At 41.5% G+C, this 20,019-nt stretch overlaps 1 protein-coding gene across 1 annotated transcript; it reads left to right on the top strand.

The window, feature by feature from the left end:
* The first annotated feature begins 9,317 nt into the window (after positions 1-9,317).
* On the top strand, positions 9,318-14,713 carry LOC142377138 (inositol hexakisphosphate kinase 2-like). The gene is made up of 5 exons (XM_075460950.1): positions 9,318-9,919; positions 12,133-12,364; positions 12,474-12,637; positions 12,763-12,938; positions 13,031-14,713. The coding sequence occupies exons 1-5, from the start codon at positions 9,706-9,708 to the stop codon at positions 13,625-13,627; spliced, it is 1,383 nt and encodes a 460-aa protein (XP_075317065.1). The 5' UTR covers positions 9,318-9,705; the 3' UTR covers positions 13,628-14,713.
* The last annotated feature ends 5,306 nt before the right edge of the window (positions 14,714-20,019 follow it).

Raw genomic sequence — 20,019 nt, 5'->3', positions numbered from 1 at the left:
CAGAAACTTGGTAATATTCCAGCAAAAAAATAAAAAATGTACAGGTCAGTTTTGCTTCTTGATTTTAAGCTCTAACTATGAATATTCCAATGTGACCAAATGAACTCCATTTTCACCGAAGCCCTTATTTAAAGTCTCCCTCCTCGGTTTGTTTTAGGTGGAAACTTCAGCATGCACAAGTCTGAAATCAGACAGAATATACAGTTTGTGTGTGTGTGTGCGTGTGTGTGTGTGTGTGTGTGCGCGCGCGCGCGCATGAAAACCAAAATATTATGATCCAGCTCTTCACAGTCTTAGGCAACACGTGACATCCTGTTCAACACGTGCAGAGAAAGAGGAGGGGATTTGTTTATATAAACGGCTTTTTTTTCTTTTGCTCTTTCTCTGCATACTTGGGTCATATGGAACTGGTTAATATACAGCGTGCTGCAAGGAAAATGCACAACAAAAAAGTGTAGTTTGACTATGCCATTTTGATCTATTCATACTGTTTGCAAGTGCTTCTTAGTGTCGCAGTAAAACCCGCAGACTTCATGAGACCAGATTTGTGAGTTTTAGTTCAAAGGCAGCAGCAGTTGATATTTATGGTTCCCTGGGGCTGTCTGTTAACTCCAGGTTTTGAGAAACCCCCGGTGAACAAACTAGAGATAAAAATGCTTGTTTCATTTTCTGAAAAAAAAGAAAAAGCTGATGAAGGCCATGTGGTTTGAAAATTTGTTTTCCTTTTCTGAACACTTTCACCACTGAGCTTTCCCGGCATCTCAGGCTGCTCTCCTTTCACAGTAGACTTGATCCAGAATTGCACTCAGGAAAACAGCTTTATACTCACGACTCTGAGAACTCATTTCCCTGCCACAAGATCAAAGTGAGTTTATGCTGTCTTTTGTTGATTTACGATCCTGTTTGCAACACTTTGAGAAGCATATTGAGTGCCCAGCTTTAAACTTTTAACCTCAGTGCCAGCACCGAGTGTCCATTTGTATGTTTAGGAGGAAACATGTTGATTATTCGTGTACTTTGCAATGTACTTTGTGATTTCGGTCCTTAAATTTAGACCTGTTTGTGTTCCATCAATGTGCATAAATGATGAGAGTGAGTGTACACCTTGTTTCGATTTATCTTTGTATATCTACAAGTGTGCATGTGTATTTGGTGGCCTCGGGAAAGCACATGACGACTGCAGCCTGCTGCTGCAGGAAATAGCGGAGCTGCTGACATCCAGTTGGACTGTAGCTAAATACAGACAGAAGTAAAGGGAAACAAGACTGTGTTCAACTAATGGAGAAATAATCTTTCATATTATAGACACATCAACTTTTATCATCTAAATATAAACATCCATCAACCGTCTAACTGAGTGCAATTGATTGATTGTGCAAACAGATGAATAACATTGCACTTTTCCCACCAGAAAATTCAAACATAATCTTCCCATTCTAGGTTTAAAAATCTGACAACGATTTTCAGCAAATTCATAAACCTAGTCTATATGTAAAACAAGAAGCAATTTAACTGCTGAATAAAAAATTTAAAAAAAACTCTTTCTCAAAGATTTTAAAACTTGAACGGATGGTCAGTGAGCTGCTGAGCAGGGTTGCAGGATGCTCCTGTGTTTACACATTCATGGATAGGATGTATGAATTATGAGGCAAGCTGCACCTATGGATGCTCAATAATTCCCTGCCAGCTTCGATTTCTTCTGGCCTACATGTCTGTCAGTGACGCCTACAATTGTTCGACTCAGTGGGATATGACTGTCAGGCAAACAGGATTTGGGGCAGCAGAGAGCTGAGCTGAAGGTCAGTCCGAGACAGACTTTGTACGGCGGATTGGAACGAACCCAAAGGCCACATGCAGACAGAACCTGGCTAAACAAGATCCTGGACCAGAGATGTGGAATCTGACCTAATTTTCCCTCCAAGTCTGGGAGAAATCAAAGCTTGAGGTGCAAGTATCAAGTCACAGCATCTCACTTTTAGTTATTTATTAGAGACCAGAGGGAGTCAAAAGTAAGGTTAGAGAGGAAAGTGGCCAATTTGGCAGGGCACACGTAAGATAAGTATATAGATAAGTGGACAAAAACAATACGGGGAGTACACAACAGCAGTGATGACAACCATGAATTACATAAATGCAAAGTTATTCAAAACAAGATCAACCTATAGTAATGTCTTTGTTTCCATGTTTAAGATAGCAAATAAGACATTTGCTATTTTGTAAAACTAACAACAAACATTTGATGCATTTCAAATGCAAGTTCCCACGGCAAAAATTGCAAATATATATATATTTCATTACTGAAATTACAACCTTTTATTTTTTGACACATCATGTGCCCACTGTTAGTTTTGATCAATTACTCCAACCTCCTCAACAACAAGGACAACAACCCTGCACTGTTTTTCAGTAGCTCTTTACTCAGGCTACGGCTACACGGAAACGAAACAAGGTTTTTTTTTAAAACGGGTACGAAAATTCTTGCAACCACACGGCAACGCTGCTGTAAAGACTCATGTCCAGACGAAAACGGATGAAAACGATGAAACGATGCAGTACACACGCCACTGTGTCACGCCACGCTGTGAGACAATAGAGAAGTCTCACAGCGTCAACGTTTGACTGACGCAAAAACGTTTTCGCTGTAATAATGGAAACGAAACGACCTCGTATTCAAACTTTCCCACTCTGGAACCCGTTCTCAAAAACTATCGTTTTGGGGTAGTGGGAACGCCGGCTCCGTGTGGCCGCGACAGCGAAACGATAAGAAAAAGTATTGTTTACAGTGAAAAACGTTTTCGTGTAGCCGCAGCCTCAGAGTTGTTCTTCAGGCAACAAACTTGACCAGATGATAGTTTTTTTTTCTTTATTGAGTTTTTCCTTTGGGCCTGTATCTTCAGTCTAGTCATTCCCATTTGTTTTTATTCTACTTGTAAGGTTAGAAATCATGCAAATACTGAGAAGTGCTAAAATGCTGAATCATTTGACATTTAAGTGATATTGCAAGGGGGGATGTTTGCATTTCTGTTGTATACTCTGTGAGGGTGTTAGCTGTAGGCTGTAGGTGGGATGTATGTGTCATGTCCAGCTATTTATAAAGGAAAAAGCAAAGGGCAAAGAGGAGACAGGATCAATGCACAGCATCCCACTGTGAGTTAACTGTTCGAGGTCAGTGGTCTGGGGGAGGGTTGGAGAGGGGATGGGCTGAGTTGGCAGAGTTTCCACGTGTAACAATGTGTCAGCAGAGCTATATAAGATCATGGGACAGAGGACATACAGGGGCTGTACGTGTTGCATGTGCCCTGTTCATGTTTATAGATGGGATTATAAAAAAAAGTCTGGAGAGGATCTTAGAGCTAGGTCACCATGCTCATGCCAGGCATATCCAACATGAGCACATTTAGATGAATATTCCATGCTTGCATTTCACTGCTCTCCCGAAATGTTAGCACTGCATTCCAAAAAACATCTTCCCTTAACTTGTTGCAGCCCAGTAAAACCTTGAATATCTATTCCCACACTGCTCACACACAGGCTGTCTTCTCAAACCTGTTCCCATGGTGATGTACAAGCGCAGACCAAGAATTGATCTACTGCTTGTAGAAACAACAAGCAAGCAAACCTGTCTCATTAGTTTCAACACATACATGAGATTGACAGCCCCAAACAATGGACAGAATCTAAACCTGCGGCCCACCTAGTGATATGTTCGCCCACACACATACTTAGTTATTCCTGTTCACATACTCTTTGAGCCTCACGTTACCGTATGGCATGTACACAAGATATTCCATACGCCCTGACCTTGAATCAGGTCAACAATTCAACAGGCTTAAAAGAAGCAGTCTACTACCTTCTTCAAAAAGGGTCAAAGACACTGACAGGCTTAAAGTGTCTGGCTGATAGCACAATTTTCTCTCCAACAGCAACCTGACTAGGCTGCATCTGCATTAAAACACTATAATCATTTGATGTCAAGGCATCTGGTGACTGCATGTATTTATCTCCTCAACTTATGAAGGGCTTTCCTGCCTCGGCTGAATATACCAAGTACAGCCTGTGTTTAACGCTATAACATGTGTTTCATAACCTCTACTCGAACAAAGATGATTGTGTGAAGCTTTTCAGAAAATTCACAGGACCTGGGGAACTTGTTTCAAAACAATGTTTTGGTTTCAGAATGTGCTTTTAAAAGGCGCAGTCCCAAATCTGCTGCAGACTGTTATTAGAAAGGAAGTTCCTTTATAGGGATCAGCCTTGTCAAAAGTTTTTCCTTCTAGGCATACCACTGCTATACATGCCTGTGCTGCAGTCTAATAGACTCTGTGCAGCTTCGGGAATGCACTTGAGGAATGTATCCGTGTACTCGAAGAATCTGAGGTTGAACTTTTTCAGATTTCCCAGATGCTCTCTGTAGCTGTTGTTCGAAAATTCCAGGGTTGTTATTTACCATCTCAGACTGTGTGTTGCAAGATGTACGAATAATTTTGACATTTCTATGCTATGGACGTTTTCTATTTTTAGCTTTCTCATGTGAAATTACATGAAAAGAAAGTTAATTATCATATATGATACTTACAATTTACAATTGTTGTTTCTGACCAGCTGTCCTTGTTGGCTGAAAGACAGTTTATTACCAAGCCTCTATATTTATAAATGTACAGAAAAATTCCCAGCATCGGTAGAGAAAGTCATATCATTGCAACAGATTAGTCACTTACTGTCACATTCCCCTGACTCACGCTTTATGATAGCTCAAACAAACATTTTCATTACTTTCCAGTAACCCAGATTTTCATAGACTGGCAAACATATTAAGTGGTAAAATACACATTAATTTCAAAATTAAGTTTAATAAAATACCTTTTAATGATATGTTATTTAAAGACAGTTCAGGGACTAAGTGCAACTACATTGAGAATGTCTCATACTATCTCATATGGATAGACGTTTCTGGCTGTAAGACAACTCAGAAGACAAAACCTTTGTCTCAACAAAGGTTTTTTGTCGAGTTTTCTTTGTGTTTTATGACATTGGGAGATACACACCCTATACCAAACAGTGCATTTCTATCATCAAGCGGTCGATGTCTGTGATCTGCCTCTTTTTTTCCACTGAAGACGGAGAAGGCAGAGGAGGAATATGGAGGAATGTAAGAATAAACAAAGCTGCCCTTGACTTACTGATGGACCATGTATCTGCAGCACTCATCACTATCAACACACTAACGTTTACCAGAGCAGCCACAAATCTTAACAAATCAACATGTCAGCTTCATGTTCTCTGGCTGGCCAGCTCTCACCCCATGTTATAGCTCCTCACGTGTCGAGGAAGGTGGGGGGTGGACTTATGAACCGAACAAAAGTGGCTTGTCAGGTTGACGGAATAACACTGTTTTGAATTCCTTAAACCAGGAGTTTTAACTTGCCTCACAGCGTAGATGTTCACTTTTACTATCAGGCTATACTGTAACTGTACAACATCAGTTACAATACAGCCTGAGGAGGTTTAAGGTTACAAATCCTTCACCTTTTCAAGCGTCATTGCTCCATTAAAGTCCAATCAACTAACTACTGGAATTGAAAACACACAGAAAATCATTATACAAGTTCACAGTGATTACTTTCCTTTTTACCAAAAAAAACAAGAAGAATACCCTCTGTCCCTTATTGCTAGCTCTGTTATAGCCTTTTGCATTACAGCATTTGAATCAATCAACACATAAATCTGTACATAAATGTAACATGAAAGGGGGGGAATATCAATAGTCTCGAACTTCTGACTTTCTCATACATTTCTCTGTACAGTTTTGAATGATCATAACTGCACAATATGTATGCTGCAGTAGACTCTAAAAAGGCCTACTTTGATATATTTTCAGCACATATGTAATGAGCTTTTCAAAGTATATTTGCTTTAGCACGCAACTTGCAGCACTGACACTGCACATTGTCATCATAACAAAGATCACTCCTGATGATGTGTCCAACATATATTAATTTCCTCGCCACATTTAGTGCTTGTTTTGCCTGAATACAGTTAAAAAGTTGACATTTTATGTTTACCATTTCCCATATCTTCATTTGATACTCATTTGGTAACCAAACTCATCCCATTACAATTTACAGGATGGCTTATACTCTGCAGGGTAAACAACATATTTTTATATTACACCATTTATTTTCTGTTGTAAATTTGTACAGAATCCATAAAGAGTAGGGTCTTGTCTTGATTTGCTAAAGTTAAGTACTGATATTTCACATCACACCAACAATCCATGCACTTTCCTTTAAACGTTTCTCAACTGTTTACTAGTCAGAGTTGGGCTGAAACTACCAGAGACACGTTAGATCAATAAACAGCAGCAGAACTAGCCACAAAAAGAAAAAGTAAGCAACTGAAAATGAATAAATTCTTCACCAATCCTAACATCTTAATTTGATTTATCAGCTGAAATCTTCACTGACCTGATGCAAGCAGTCTGTTTTTCCTTATTCTGCATGAGAAGAAAAAAAAACTGAGTCCTTCGTGCCAGACTCATGAATGTTATTATTATGGTAACATGAGGGCAGTGATCTCTGTGGACTTGAATACAAGGTCAAAATCTCACTATAACTGAATGACACTGAAGTTTTTGTATTTAGTGATAATAGGTTTTGTCATTACTAGTACTAAATCCCCTTATTAAGGTCAGCATATCAGCTGATACTGATTAGAATGAAACAGTGCATTTCTCTGCTGTCTACCTTGTCTGGTGCATCTCATTTTTAAGCAGCATTTTGGCTCCATTACATATAATTTCAGTTTCAATTCTCATCTGCACAAAGTTCATTTCTGTGGCATATCTTGAAGGTGGAGTCTGCACTGACTGCTGTGTCGAACGCCAATATGTCCGTGGACGATTTTGGGGAATTGCATCACTGCACTGATTCCTAGCTGCACAATTGGGCTTCTGGCACAGCCTGGACCTACTGTTCTAGGTCACTGACCCATGATATGGGAGGGGAAGCGGTCCTAAGATGACATAACAGTAAGGGCGCAGCAAAGCTTGGGTGAATCAGCTAAAAAGAGGATTGCATCATATATACGAACATACACTTTTTTGCATCCATTAGACTATCTTCACTGACTGAAAGACATATTTTGAAAATGACCTATCGGGAATGTTTTGTGTCTGCCAAAACACACACACATTCTTCCCTTACCACAGTGTGAAGGCCCACTCTTCCTCTTTGCAAGTACACAACTAAATAATTCACATAGTAAAACAATACTAGAATGATTAAGTCTGAATTACTCTGTTATGTCATGGGATCGTAACACCCTGCTAGCTAAGTGTATATCCACATTGCATGCATTCTATCGGTTCTTTAGTTCTTAGTCACATTTTGCACAAGACCACCAGGGAACCCTTATACGTCTCAGACCAAATGGGTCACTTCACGTGCTGCTCTTTTTAATACCCTCAATGCCTGGAACTGGGATATTTTCCACCCATGTGGAAACCTGCTGCAGAACTAGAACATCTGAGATTAGTGCATAATTAGGCTGCAAGCATCCAATGGCCTGAGCTCGACCACAGTAAGTCAGCTGGGTCTGCCGTGGCAAACCATCCATCCATCCATTATCTATACCGCTGAATCCGTCGATCGGGTCGCGGGCGGGCTGGAGCCTATCCCAGCAGTCAATGGGCGAGAGGCGGGGTACACCCTGGACAGGCCGCCAGTCCATCGCAGCCGTGGCAAACCAGTCAGACTCATTAGGTTTACTGCCACTCACAGTTTCCAGTTCTAACTGCCCAGTTTAATTTTCCTTGTACCCAACAAGATTAAAGCGATACAATGTAACTTCTCAAAAAGCCCACTCTGGAGCTCCCCCTACAGGCTTGGAGGTAATGTACGGTTACACTGTCGTAAATACAACACACTTTCACTTTCACTTTTCACGTTTGTTGACGAACCGGCGAGGAGTTAGAAGGTGCAAGCTATGTCGACCAAGAAGGTAAGAGTAATCAAATGTACCTGGGAGCGTGAGAGGGGTCTATTTGTTTTTGCGGTAGGTGTGCCAGAAAGCAAGTCGAAGTACTTCCGCTCAGCTCCCGGGCCGCCACCGGGCCGCTCCAGCAAAGTTACACAGTTTTTCCAACTCAGACCCCCGAAGGGCATAGGAGACAGGCCAATCGTAATATTAAAACTCATTCTAGCCACACAATTTTTTTCAAGCTGTTATTTTAAGGTAGAAATGTTACATAGTATTGCTTTAAGTTTTAAATTAATCCTTTCAATTAAAGGACATAGTTAGTGCACCACAAACAGGACTGATATCAGCCACTGCTGATATTGATTTATTTATTTTTTGTATATTATCCTATTTGCCAATAGTCTGATTGCAATCAACATGCTGAATATCAGTTGATATGTCTGTGTATCTCTGGTAAAAAAAAAAAAAATGTTTGGACGTGATGTAATGTCTATGTAAAATCCACATGTGGGGAGGGGAAGAGGCTTTTGTGCACATGTGCCTAAAAACCTTTGCTAGTTTTTGGAAAATCCCTTTGATAAACATTTATCATTTATTTAATATTAATGTCCTATCAGAGGAAGAGGCCTCCAGCTCATGGATCTATCATGCCAGATTTAGATGTTCTAGACTGCCAGGGCTTTTCTTTTAATGCAGCTCTATTTTTGTTTGGAACTGCTCTGGTGTTGTCTGTCCATCCAATATATAACTGCCACTATCAGGGTCAAAACTCTACCACAAGTGGATAGGGTTATTTTGGCAATGCACAGTAAAACTCTCACATGACCAACTAACTCAGTAATTTGATGACATGCACGCTTGCAAGTTGTAAACATGGGACCCTTTCGCATCTCAACGCGTCATCTTGTTTAGTTTTAGACACATTAGTTTCTGAGCTCCAGAAAAACCCATCTTTCACAGATATTTTTGACAAAAAAAATAAAACAAAACCCCTGAACAATTTCAACACAGTCTGTTTGCTTGCCTGTGGCATTTGATGCCATAGAAATAAGATGAGACCTAAAATACAAATTGTATCTTAATTCTAAAGTAACAAGAATGATTCAAACTTGCAAGTGCATTAAATATATGCCTTTTTATAGCCATGTTTTTATGTCAAGTATTTTTTCTGTCCTCCCCTCCCCCCTGTTTTCTCTCCTTCCTCTTTGTCTGCTTGATCTGCTTGATCCTCTCCGAGGTGCCTTGTCTCCTCCCAGCGACAGCTACGGCTCTGTGATTGGATGATTCCGATGAGGAGGCGGGACTTTCTGCTGCCCCTGCTGTTTTTCTAGCTGGAGGATCAGCACTGTCGTCAGTTTCGGTAACAGAAAGACGGCGAGGGTAACACCAGTGTACGTTGCTCTGAAACGTTTTAGCAGCTTTAATTGTTCGATAGGTTATATTTATTGAAACGTGTGAACAAGATGAACCTATAGTTCAACGGGGGGCTTTGTTACTTGTCCTCCAGTAAAGAAAGGACACGGATTAAGGGACTTCACCCGTCGCTGATTCCGACCTTCCTGTTAAGCCCTTTGTTTTTTCACTGCTTCGGTCAAACAGGAGAGCAGCAGCGCCCCCTGTGAGACAACAGGAAACTGCACAAGGATAGGGAGCCAAACAAGCGGCCGAACCGCTAGCCTACTGTGCGACGTGGGTCCCCACAGCTCAGCCGTCCGATGCGGAGTGAGGATGAGTCCCGCTCTGGAAGCCCTTATGCAGGCGGACGGGAGTCCTTACCCAGGAAAAGGGGTGATGCTTGAGCCCTTCGTGCACCAGGTGGGAGGCCACTCCTGCGTGCTGCGATTTGGGGAACAGACAATTTGCAAGCCCCTCATCCCCCGAGAGCATCAGTTCTACAAGAACCTGCCAACGGAGATGAGGAAATTCACCCCTCAATACAAAGGTAAGACGCCGCATCCAGAAATGTGGAGCAGGTATGATGCTAACGATTGAGGCAGAGCATGAGTGTCCAGCATCCTCCTTTTTTTTATCTCTGTATTCATCTCTCTGCCAGCGCTGTTTAATGTGCTCTAGGTTGCATTTAATGTTGCGATCATATAATGTTTTAAAGCAGCGCCTTAAGGCACATTTAGACATGGTTGCATTACAGAGACTACACAATGTACACGGTATAAATAATTCTGGGGATGTTGGCAGATGCAACTCAAGTTCAAAGTGGGGCGGTTTCATGTACCAGGGTCTCAAGGACTGATTGCAAGCCAGGAGGGTGTTAAAGCCAGGGTGTTGTGTCTTGCTTTTAAGGCAGCTTATGTTTCACGATGAGATATAGTTCCACATGTTTAAAAAATATATATCTGGAGTAGAATAGCTCACAAGTCCTCTGATGATATCTCCAGGTCTGGTTTCAGGTCCTCCACTGAAATCTGCACACAAATACACACTTTCACTTGCGTACATGCAGGCTGATTTATTTCTATTTCTTTTTTTTTTTCACTGGGTGTTATGTTTCCTGGTTGCGTTCAGTCTCACATGCTCACCGACATACAAGTGCATGAGGATGCAGACGTCTTAAGGTGGCCGTTTGACGAGATCAGGCACATGAGTGGTAACCGACTCCTCAGTTATGCAGTGTGGGACTATTAAAAGACCTTGGATGAGGAGTGGGATTTGAAAAGTGGGCCCCTGGGGCCTTCGAGTCCTCACCACAGTCCCTTGGTCATTTTTTTTCATTGAGAAACATGGAACATTGGAAGAACATGGGCCTTGCTTTCCTTGTGATTTGAGTAAGGTTTAAATGTATCTAGAATTCACTAAATATTATCAACACGAGGGTTTTCAAAATGTAGAGTAAGAGGTTAAGGAGGAAAGACTTTTAAGCCTCCACGTGCGAGCACGACTATCAAGGTACAGCCTGAAAGCAGAACTGGACAGTCAGAACCGTTAAATCAAATAAGATAATGGAAACTGAAATGACAATACAACCCTGTCAGAACCCTTCCCGGTATATACAATGGAAGCTATTAGCCCATAAAAAAATCTATTGATTAAACTTGATCACTATTTCTCTAGCTGTGGCTGAACTGAGCCACAGTGACTCATATGTTCCCACAGTCAGCGTTGATGTGATGACACTGCAGCTCTGGGTGGACAGGAAAGATTTCAGAGGCGTGTCTTCCTGCTAGAGGACGATGATGTCAGTGCAAATGACGTCAGCCAGGCCTCTAGTAGCAGAAGAATTGTAAATGCTGGTTCCTCAAGCCCAGCATTTAACACAAAAAGAACCAACCCATTTCTTTTTTTTATTGCTGGTCAGTCTCTCCTTCCTTGGTAGTGTGATCGATGCTACTTGTGCGGTTCTATCGCACACCTCGGATTTTGTGTTTGTGTCAGTCTGTTAGATCCACATCTCTCCTTCCTGTATCTGGTTTGTCTGTGTCAGCCGCTGCAGCTGTGGTGTTTATTCTCAGTGCGACACCTCTCTGCAGTATACAGGTCCTTTTAGGGAGTTTTATTAGGGGGGGGGGGGGGGGGCAACTTGGGTACCCTATTTGTTGGCATCTCACAAATAAGCATCGCAATCATTTTATGTTCATTTTATCATTAGGAGGGTTTTAGAAACCGCTAGCAGCTCTTTTTTTTGCTCTGTGGTTTGCTAATGAGTTTATAAAATTATGTTGTGAAATGAACTTGATGCATTTGCAAGCTGTCATTTGAAGGCCTGATTATGGTGAAGACACTGGTTCATGGCTTATTACTGTAGCAATATGTTGTACGTATGTATTTGCTCCATGCAAACCTATGTTTTTAAGACTGTATTTTCAATAATCATGAATGTATGATGAGAATGTCTGAAATATGGTTAATAAATGTCTTACTCGGTTATCGTTACGTCTGCCTTGTGTGAATTTTTGTGTCTTGTTTACTGACCTTGATGTGATGGACATTAATGCTCATTTTATGGCATTAAGCAGAAGGGGAAAGTTTGTTGCACTTGGGTATGTGTGTGATTATGAAAATGTGTGTGTATACAAACGTGTCACTGCCTGTGTGAATCTGTCATAACCTGTGTAATCCGTGCAAGAACGACTTGGTTGCGGAGCTGTTTAATCCGGGAGAGTTTGTACAATAAGCATCCTTTCTGTCCTCGTTTCTTAGGTGTGGTGTCCGTCAGTTTTGAAGAAGACGAGCAAGGGAATTTGTGCCTCATTGCCTACCCCCTGCACAGCGAGTCGGGGGACCTGGAAAACAAAGACCCCTCGGCGGACTGCGAGCCCAAGAGCAAGATGCTGAAGTGGAGCAACAAGAAGCAGTCCCCTTTGCTTCTGGACAACGACAACTACGGCAAAGACCGAGCGCGACACAGCCGTAAAGAAGAAAAGATCATGAGGTGAGGGTGCTCGTTTTATCAGCTTTTGTGCATTCGTGGATGACAAAAGACTTATTGCTGTGTTCTGTAACAGCACACCTGATGTATGATTGTGTCGTCACCCTTGCAGTTACAACCGCGATGAGGTGCAGCAACAGCAACCCGAGGTTCTATACTTCAGCTTGGAGAAAGGCAACGTGGTGCCACAGATCAAACACAATCCCTGGAGTCTGAAATGTCACCAGCAGCACTTACAGAGGATGAAGGAGAACGCAAAGCACCGTAACCAATACAGTATCCTTTCACTAAAGATTAGTTTGAGCAGTGACGTGTCCTACGATCAAAAAGATTGGTTTTGGCTGCTGTGCATATATTTTATAGGTCCTTTTTTTGTGATCCTTGACTCCCCCTTTTTATAGAATTTATCCTTTTGGAAAATCTGACATGGCGCTATAGAGTACCGTGTGTGTTAGACTTGAAGATGGGAACTCGCCAACACGGGGATGATGCATCAGAGGAGAAGAAGGCCAATCAGATTCGCAAGTGTCAACAAAGCACGTCTGCATCTATTGGTGTGCGACTGTGCGGCATGCAGGTAAAGTATAGACTGGGTTCATATCATCTTTGAGATTCTTTTGTATTCATATGTGAAGCTGTAGTTCTTATGTTGCTCCATGTCCCCTGCAGGTGTACCAGTCAGACTGTGGTCAGCTGATGTTCATGAATAAGTACCACGGACGCAAGCTAACTCTCGCTGGCTTCAAGGAGGCTCTCTACCAGTTCTTCCACAACGGGCGTCGCCTGCGTCATGAGCTGCTGTCTCCGGTACTGCGCAGGCTCCGGGAAATGCAAGCCGCCCTAGAAGCCTGCGAGTCGTACCGCTTCTACTCCAGCTCCCTGTTGATCATCTATGATGGAGACCCCCCGAGGACTCCCGTTAGACCCAGACACCGAGGTGGCGAAGAAGGCGATGAAGACGACCCGTCTGATGACGAGGAGGAGGAGGAAGGAGGAGCCTTTGGTTTCCCCCATTCCTCCTCGGCGAGCAGCACCGCCGGTGTGGCTGGAGGGAGCAGCAGTGGCAGCAGCGGTCGCTCGTCCCACAGCACAGGGGAGGCCAGCAGCCCTGAGGTGGACGTGCGCATGATTGACTTTGCTCACACCACCTGTAAACACTACGGGGAAGACAGCGTCGTGCACGAAGGCCAAGACAGCGGCTTCATCTTCGGCCTTCAGAACCTGATCACGATTATCTCCCAGCTGGAGGATCACAGCACAGACTGAGGCTGCACTGAACCCAAACCGGTCTGAATTTCAAGCATGGGAAATGCTCACTGAGCTCAAACCCTGCTATATACCCCCAAGGTGTATTATGCCTACATAGGGGTCTGATAGGTGGAAACCTCAGGACACCTCTTTGCTAGGGGACAGTCTGTGTGGTCGATCCTGCTGGAGGACTGGGCTGCTTGTGCCCTCCATCGCACCTTTCTCTGGCCTGAGTCTGAGACTTTTCTTTGTTGTACGTTGTAGGAGAAACGTTGCACGAGGCAGAGGTCTCGCAACAAATACAGGGACTCCTGTAACCTTGTAGGACTCTCCTCACCTTCTCTGGTACAGACGAGTGTCTTGGTTGTTAAGTTCTCTCTGAGAGAGAAAGAGCGAGGCAGAGAAGGTTGAAGCTGTAGTGGTGCTTTACCTGTGATATGACATACTTTTCTTTTTTGTATGAACTTTGAACTGCCTTTCCCCAACAGCATAGCACAATTAGTGGAGAAGTTAACTAGTTGACTTAAGAGGCTGACCTTGGCTGGCTAGGTCTGCAGCATTGTAGCAATTGACAAAAAAAAAGAAAAAGATTGTTGGATAAGGACGTTTTGTGTTTGTCTCGATGTCGCATAAGACCCCTGTGATAGAAATGGTTTCTTTGTCCGCAGAGCACTTGGATTTCTACTTTTTACTGTAAGGAGATGGTAGGTGTAGATGAAGGGATTTGCCTTTTTTCACCATTTGTTTTCTCCTGCACTTCTTGCCTGTAAAGAAGACTTTTTGGACAGGGGATCTTTTTTTTTTTTTTTTTTTTTTAATCATTTCTGTTTTTGATCATTGTCTTTGTTTTCATCTGAACTTCTTCATTCCTTAAAATTTGACTTAAAGAGAATATATTGATAAGAACACTATCGCTATAAAGACTTATTTATTTGAAAGGAAATGTTTAAGATAATGGAAAAGAGCACATTCCATATTACCACTCAAAATGTTCTTTCCTCCTGATACAGACTTTGATTTGTTTTATATTCCAAGAGCTCTCTTCTTATACCTGTGTGTTAACAGTGTCTTGGAAAATAAAGGCATTCATTGTGGTAAAATTGATTTTCCGTGTTGTCTTCATTGTTGATATGACATGCCATTACTCAGGAAGTACTGAAAAGGGGAAGTGAAAGGGAGATGCGTGTATGCAGCTGCAGCAAGAGGAAACAGGGCTGTGGTACATAAGTCATCCTTTGTCTTCGAATACTATAGAAAACGTTTTTACAGTCAGTCGTGACCCAGTCATGCTTCACATTGTGCGATAAGGGAACAGATAATGCTTCCACACCTTGCCCTTTACCGCGGTACCGCTCAGAGAAGCAGGACCTGTTCAGCTAGTAGAAAGTTGTGGGTGAAAGAATTTACTTTCTCTGAGTAAGAACGAGTTCCAGTTCTTATTTGTATCCGACAAATCCGACAAAGAGAATGGAATCATTATGGTTTAACTTCTATAAAGACATTATTCCAACATCCACGAGACAAAAGAAACTAGTCATTAAATCTTCTGGTGTCGGTCCAACCTAGCTGCTGATGAAAAGCAAAGTTTTGATTCAAATTTAAGAATTTATTCACCTGCGTCGGCTTCATAATCCAGTTCACGTGTTTCTCTTTTTGGTGGAGAGTTAACTAAAGGTTTATTAAAGAAGAGAGGCTTGCGCTCGGACCATAGAGAGGTTAAACCAATGAACGCTGTGGACTTGGAAGGTGGATGTGTTTACTGTAGAGCAGTATTTAAAAAAAACAAAACCCCTCCGTATGCTTTGTTTTCGAGAGTTTCAGGAGGAACCATTAACCCGAAGTTAATCTGGTATTTTGGAATCACTGAAGCAGTAACCTTGTAATGAAGGGAAACATTTTACACTACAGCATCAGTGTGCTTTTATGGACAGTTAAGTTGGGCTATAGTTAGAGCCTTTTAATTGGACTACTGTCCTTGTCCCAGAAGGGGAAATCTTTTTGTAGACCAAAGAATGTCAGACTTCATTACGAGAGATGGCGATATGCCCCCTTTCGGGACAGAGGTTTTTCCCCGTTGACATTTTACATCACAGACCAAACAGTTCAGCAGGCCACACATTGTTGCCATGTCGGTTGGTTTACTGTTTTTTTTTTTTTACCAGGGAGATGCACCAGATTCCTTGTAGTTTGTTTCTTTCGTTACTAGCTACTTCTGCTGCTCTCAGGTCAAAGGCTGGGATGGGAACTGTGGAACATGTGCAGAGCATCAAGGCTGGTTGTGTAATTCCGCTCACATCTGCTTTATCTCAGTGTGTATTTGATTTAGCGCAATTTCTGTCAGACCAGTGTGTTTACATGTATTTTAAGTCTGCTTTTAGCCAAACACTTTCCCACAACACTGGGTAGCAGGTTGCAACAAACATCCATTTTTATTGTATGTTGTCATGGGTTTAACTTGTGCTTGGTGACAGTCCAATAACTCCTATCCTGATCTGACTGGCAGCAAAATATTTTAAATGGAAGGAAGGGCAAATAGAACCCGCAGTATTTTTGCCCCTGATTTAAAATAAAAAAACATCTTCTCGCACAATGTACTGGCTTTTTTTTTTCACCGTCTCAACTGGTTTGTCTTAACTGGCTCTGAATAAAAGACATGTCTGGCAAGGCTTGCAGGAGTTTCACCCTTGTATCGATATTTTGCAGCCCATGATTGACATGCCTTGTCCTATTTTACACAGCCATGACTCCAGCAAAAACATTGATTTTTGATTTTTTTCCTGAGATGTTGTTATCAGAAAGGATAATTTGCAGTTATGACTGTCTTACTTTGTGTAGCTATTTATAACTTTGGAAAATTTGGAAAATTTGCGTTTGTGCAACATTTTCTCAAAAAACGCACTTGAATCTGATTCTGATGAAATGAGAATATGAGCCAAAAACAACTTGGACAAAGTGTAGGCAAAATTCTTTTACAGCAAAATAGTAATGAGCTTTGGGGCTTTTCCTTTGCTTTCGCAAGTTTGCTTAAGAGAGTGTGAAAACAAGGAATGCAAACCTCACTTTGAATGCATCATTGTTTTTACAGAGTTTATGATTAAGCAGTTCAGTTAAGGTCTTTGATCCAGTTCCCATTCAGCTGTGACATCGGTGACTGATCTGCATTAGGCCGACAAACAGCTTAGATTATGTACTTCAAACGTGACAAAAACTTCCTGGGTAGTTCCATAGTGATAAACAGGACCCATTAGAGGGTTTTAGCCAGCAGCTCAAATGACCAGCTCTTGTTTAACGTGCTGAACTGTGGGCACCCTATACTACATGCAATAAAAGTTGTTGCCTGTCAAACCCATGGTCCGCCTAATCACCTTTGCAGCTCTTGCAAACACTCTGAGCTAAGCCCGTTGAAGCTCTGGCCGCATGGAAAGTATGTCTAGAATTTTCCAACTCTTTTCAGCAACTAGGCCCACCTGCTTCGCACATGATGGGTGGAGTGATTTGTAACAGAAGAATAAACTTCTAAAGGCCACGAGTTGGGGAAGACCCAGAGGTAGATACCAAATTTCAACCCTGTGAAATGCAACGCGTGAACTGAGTAAACAAACATACGGATGTGGCTTAGATCAGAATCAAGACTTCTATTGTGAAACAGTGGCTGATTAATAGTTTTTAAAGTAATTTTTTTGCCCCCAACGCGAACCACATAAGCTCTCACAACCAGTTTCCTTGTCCAATGTTCACAGGTTATTCAAGGACGTCCCATAAAAATCAAGAGAATCCATAGAAACGCCTCTTTTCTTTAGTCCTTAATGAGTTTAACTGGTTATGGTTTTCTCAACCAAACACTCGACCTTCTCACTTTCTGTCATCCAGCCAAAAACTTGATAAGGCAGTTTGGTGCGGTGAGAGTGGAGAAACCGTCGTACTATCGTGGGATAGGTGACAGCATGAGGCACAAGAAGACAGGGATCACAATTTCCACTCGTCAGATTTAAAAATAGCAGCACAATCTCTGCTCATCTGCTGGGCAATACAAAAGAGATTTAGGTGATGTTTTACTCAAGAGTAGCACATGTTCATATGGTTTTAAAGATGAAGCTTTAAATCCATTTCATTTATAAAAATGCATTTCTGTCTCTTCCTTGATTTGTTCCTTTTTAATCTGTGGGCTTGTTTTTTGTGTGTTTTTGTCGTGACAGGTCGAGACTAAAGAAGCTTTTATAGCATCAAAACATTACTTTAGCAACAGCCCCAGTATTTTTAACCTCTTTATACTACAGGGGTCTTTGCTCAAAACAAAATACTGATATGACTTGAAAAAACAGCACCTGGCTTTGAGTTTAATTTGAGCAAACATCGTGCTGAGGAATTGAGCTAAAACCGAGCATTCCCTTTTATTAATGCGGTACTTAATGCGTTAAATTCTCAAAATGAATTTGCAGCGCGGGTTAAATAGTATTAGAAAGTTTTGCAGTTCCATGAAGAACTCATAAAACCTGGCTGACCTGATTGGACTGGAAAACAGAAATCTTGTTGTAAGCGCTTGCATGATCAGTCCCGTTCTGAAAATGCATGAAAGCAGCCAGTTATTCATACGTGAAGATCAACACTGTGTGTTTCTGTTTGTTTGCTGTATGGAAAACTATACACATCTATACACGTCTGACGTAACTGCCTGTTTTACACACTCCACAGTTCAAGGCTTATATTAATATCTTATCTGATTGCTTGTCATTTCAGCTACCTGCACTGCAATGACTTTAAAGGGCATGTCGTTACGCACATTGTCTCTTGTTGTAAAAGAGAAGTTGCTTCTCTGTGAAACAAACTTCTGAAACTGGATGTAAAGCTACAATGCAGCACATGCACTCTCCGTGTCCCTGCAGCAACAAGACAGAAGTGTGACTGAGCTTTATAACCCAAACAGGAGCTGAAAAGCCAAGAGAGTTTATATAGCCGCAAAACTATTTTTATTATGAACAAAGGTTCAAGTGACACGTTGGGAAATGTATGAACTAGATTTTACAGGAAGACTTATTCAAAATGTGTACTGACTTTATGTCATGAGTTTGGAAAGATTTTAGCTGAGCAAAGCCAGTGTGAGAGGTTTTTATGGTATGAAATGTTTTACCAAAACAATGTTAAAAAAAAAATAGACTGTCTCAACACGAGCAGGTGTTGAACCACAAACATCATGACCAAGCTGTAAGTTCACAGCCCATTATGCAACCTTCCTTGAACCATGCTCGAAAGATCAATCAGATAACTCACCCTCTGGAACGAAGAAAATTGCATTTGATTGGACACTTACGATCATTAACCTGAACACCCTGTTCTTACAGCTGTTAGTCCATTTTGATAGGGCAGGTTTGTAGACGGTCTTACCTCTGAAGTTCTGGCACCTGCTCAATGTTAGGCCTTATCACCTCTTTAGACTTTGTCCCTGAACGGTTAATGAAAATCAGCTAAAATGTGATACTTTGCCCAGGTGACATTGGATAAAAGGTACAGTAGGAAGATTATATAGATAGATAAATATTTATATAGATAGATAGATAGATTTGGACACTTAACAGTCTCTCACAAGAGTCTATTTGTTTTTCACACAGGATTGGGGTTGTGTAACTCCTCTGTGGTGTCACAGCCTGTTTTCTTTTCACCTCCTGCAGGCGTTGTGTCAGAGCATCAGCAGCTGTTTCAACTATAAATCCACAGGAGAAACAGGGATACGTTAAGGCACCCTGGGCCCTTGGAGCAGGACGTTTAAGGTCATTGTCATACAAGTACAGCAAAGTCAGTGGGAAAAGCTTCATTTCTATATACATGATAACATGATAAAGTAACATTAAATGCCTACAACAATTGCTCGGTGGTCACATATATATATATAAATATATATATATATATATTTATGTGTGTGTGTGTGTGGGGGTTATATATATATATGTGTGTGTGTGTGCGTGTGTGGGGGGTTATATATATATATATATACATATATATATATATTCATGTATTCAATGAAGAGTACAACAACAAAAGCAATAATAATAGATAAGATCTGATTTGTAGTGACCTTTTCTGTTAAAGGGACAAGGGGAGCAGTGAATGCTACCAGGAATATATCAGGCTGTTTATAAAAAGGTCAGCGGACCCCCTCTCAGCATTTCAGCCAACAGTAATGTCATAAAGCTTCTGTCCAGAGGACCATTGGCCTGTCTGAACCTGGTTATGCCATCTTCCGCATTTTGGCAGCATATGAAATAAACAGAATTAATTTGGAAAAAAACACTTTTTTCTTTTCAATTTTTTTAGCTGCAAATTGACATGTAACCAAGAATAAAAATGCTATCAATAAAATGTACGTTTGTCCAACACATGAACTGAGAGGCAGTTGAAGGTATTTGAGGAGAGAG

Source organism: Odontesthes bonariensis, chromosome 3 (genome assembly GCF_027942865.1).
Source record: "Odontesthes bonariensis isolate fOdoBon6 chromosome 3, fOdoBon6.hap1, whole genome shotgun sequence".
Classification (NCBI taxonomy): domain Eukaryota; kingdom Metazoa; phylum Chordata; class Actinopteri; order Atheriniformes; family Atherinopsidae; genus Odontesthes; species Odontesthes bonariensis.
The sequence above is the reverse complement of the archived record's forward strand: the minus strand, read 5'-3'. Positions and strand labels throughout refer to the sequence as shown.